The sequence below is a fragment of the Eptatretus burgeri genome, chromosome 8 (genome assembly GCF_056783735.1).
Source record: "Eptatretus burgeri isolate ZD-2024b chromosome 8, Ebu_testis_v1, whole genome shotgun sequence".
NCBI lineage: Eukaryota > Metazoa > Chordata > Myxini > Myxiniformes > Myxinidae > Eptatretus > Eptatretus burgeri.
Window position 1 is genome coordinate 8160995 of NC_140968.1, and position 2274 is coordinate 8163268.

Below are 2274 nucleotides of genomic sequence, written 5' to 3' on the forward strand. Positions count from 1 at the left end.
ATGCAAGTTGGTTTGTAGCTTTGGTTTTGTTGATTGGAGAGAAGGATGACTTCAAAATTAGTCTATTCGGCGTTTGTACTCTTTACCGATTATTTTACACATTTTTTTGTGTTGTACCTGGGGCTTCTTTTATTCCGATGTATTGAAAGAATGCTTCGTTTTCTCGTTCGTGTATTTTTGCCTGTTCTTTTTGTGTGGATTTTTTGTCCGCTCTCCTGTATGGATCCTCATGTGCTGAACCAAATTGCCTTTACAAGAGAAACTTTTATCACAATTGGAGCACTTGAAAGGATGCTCTCCTGTATGGACCCTCATGTGCTGAACCAAATTGCCTTTAGAAGAGAAACTTTTATCACAAATGGAGCACTTGAAAGGATGCTCTCCTGTATGGATCCTCATGTGCTGATTCAAATGGGTTGTACAAGAGAAACTTTTATCACAAATGGAGCATTTGTGAGGACGTTCTCCTGTGTGGATCCTCATGTGCCGATTCAAAGGGCTTTTACGAGAGAAACTTTTATCACAAATGGAGCACTTGAAAGGATGCTCTCCTGTATGGATCCTCATGTGGTGATTCAAATCGCCTTTTTGAGAGAAACTTTTATCACAAATGGAGCATTTGTGAGGACGTTCTCCTGTATGGATCCTCGTATGTATTTTCAAAACGCCTTTATGAGAGAAACTTTTATCACAGACGGAGCATTTGTGAGGACGCTCTCCCGTGTGGATCCTCATATGTATTTTCAAACTGTGGTTATGAAAGAAATCTTTATCACAGACAGAGCATTTGAAAGGACGCTCTCCTGTATGGATCCTCATATGTTTCTTCAAATCGAATTTTTTTGAGAAACCTTTATCACAGACAGAGCATTTGTGAGGACGCTCTCCTGTGTGGATCCTCATATGTATTTCCAAATTGCCTTTTGCAGAGAAACCTTTATCACAGATAGAGCATTTATGAGGACGCTCTCCTGTATGGATCCTCATGTGCCGATTCAAATGGCCTTGACAAATGAAACTTTTATCACAAATGGAGCACTTCTGAGGACGCTCTCCTGTGTGGATCCTCATATGTATTTTCAAACTGCCGTTATGACAGAAATCTTTATCACAGACAGAGCATTTGTGAGGAAATTCTCCTGCATGGATCCTCATATGTATTTTCAAATCGCTTTTTTGAGAGAAACCTTTATCACAGGCAGAGCATTTGTAAGGACGCTCTCCTGTGTGGATCCTCACATGTATTTTCAAACTGCCTTTTGCAGAGAAACCTTTATCACAGATAGAGCATTTGTGAGGACGTACTCCTGTGTGGATCCTCGTGTGCTTATTCAAATGGCCTTTACAAGTGAAACCTTTATCACAGATAGAGCATTTGTAAGGACGCTCTCCTGTATGGATCCTCATGTGCTGATTCAAATAGCCTTGACAAATGAAACTTTTATCACAAATGGAGCACTTGTGAGGACGCTCTCCTGTATGGATTCTCATATGTATTTTCAAACTGCTTTTTTGAGAGAAATCTTTATCACAGACAGAGCATTTGTGAGGATGCTCTCCTGTGTGGATCCTCATATGTATTTTCAAATCGCTTTTTTGAGAGAAACCTTCTTCACAGACAGAGCATTTGTGAGAACGCTCTCCTGGATGGATCCTCATATGTATTTTCAAATCACATTTTTCAAAGAAACCTTTATCACAGACAGAGCATTTGTGAGGACGCTCTCCTGCATGGATCTTCATGTGCCGATTCAAATGGCCTTTACAAGTGAAACTTTTATCACAAATGGAGCATTTGTGAGGACGCTCTCCTGTGTGGATCCTCATATGTATTTTCAAATCGCTCTTTTCAGAGAAACCTTTGTCACAGATAGAGCATTTGTGAGGACGCTCTCCTGTGTGGATCTTCATGTGCTGATTCAAATGGCCTTGATAAGTGAAACCTTTATCACAAATGGAGCACTTATGAGGACGCTCTCCTGTATGGAACGTCATACGTGTTTTCAAAATGTTTTTTCGAGACAAACCTTTATCACTGACAGAGCATTTGGGTGGGTGTTCTCCTCTGTGGGTCCTCATGTGTATTTTGATGTTTGTTGAAGTAAAATCTACACTGCATATCTTACACTGATAAAACATTTGCCTTTCCATAACCTTTGTGTGGTTTTCACCAGATGCACATTTGTATTTTGAGTCTTGTTCTTGGGATTGGTTCTTCAAAATATCTGTCATCTTCACCATCAAGCTCCTCCTGGACCGTATCTGCCCAACTGG

The 2274-nt window shown here is 40.3% G+C and overlaps 1 protein-coding gene across 1 annotated transcript in view; it reads right to left on the bottom strand.

Moving 5' to 3' along the window:
- Positions 1–261: 261 nt before the first annotated feature.
- The window catches only part of LOC147021037 (uncharacterized), a 123571-nt gene continuing 121558 nt past the window's right edge, over positions 262–2274 (bottom strand). The window contains 2 exon segments of the mRNA XM_085893556.1: positions 262–458; positions 460–2274. The exon segment at positions 460–2274 is cut by the window's right edge and continues 14 nt beyond it. Of these exon segments, the coding sequence (XP_085749682.1) occupies positions 408–458; positions 460–2274 (1866 nt within the window). The 3' untranslated portion in view covers positions 262–407.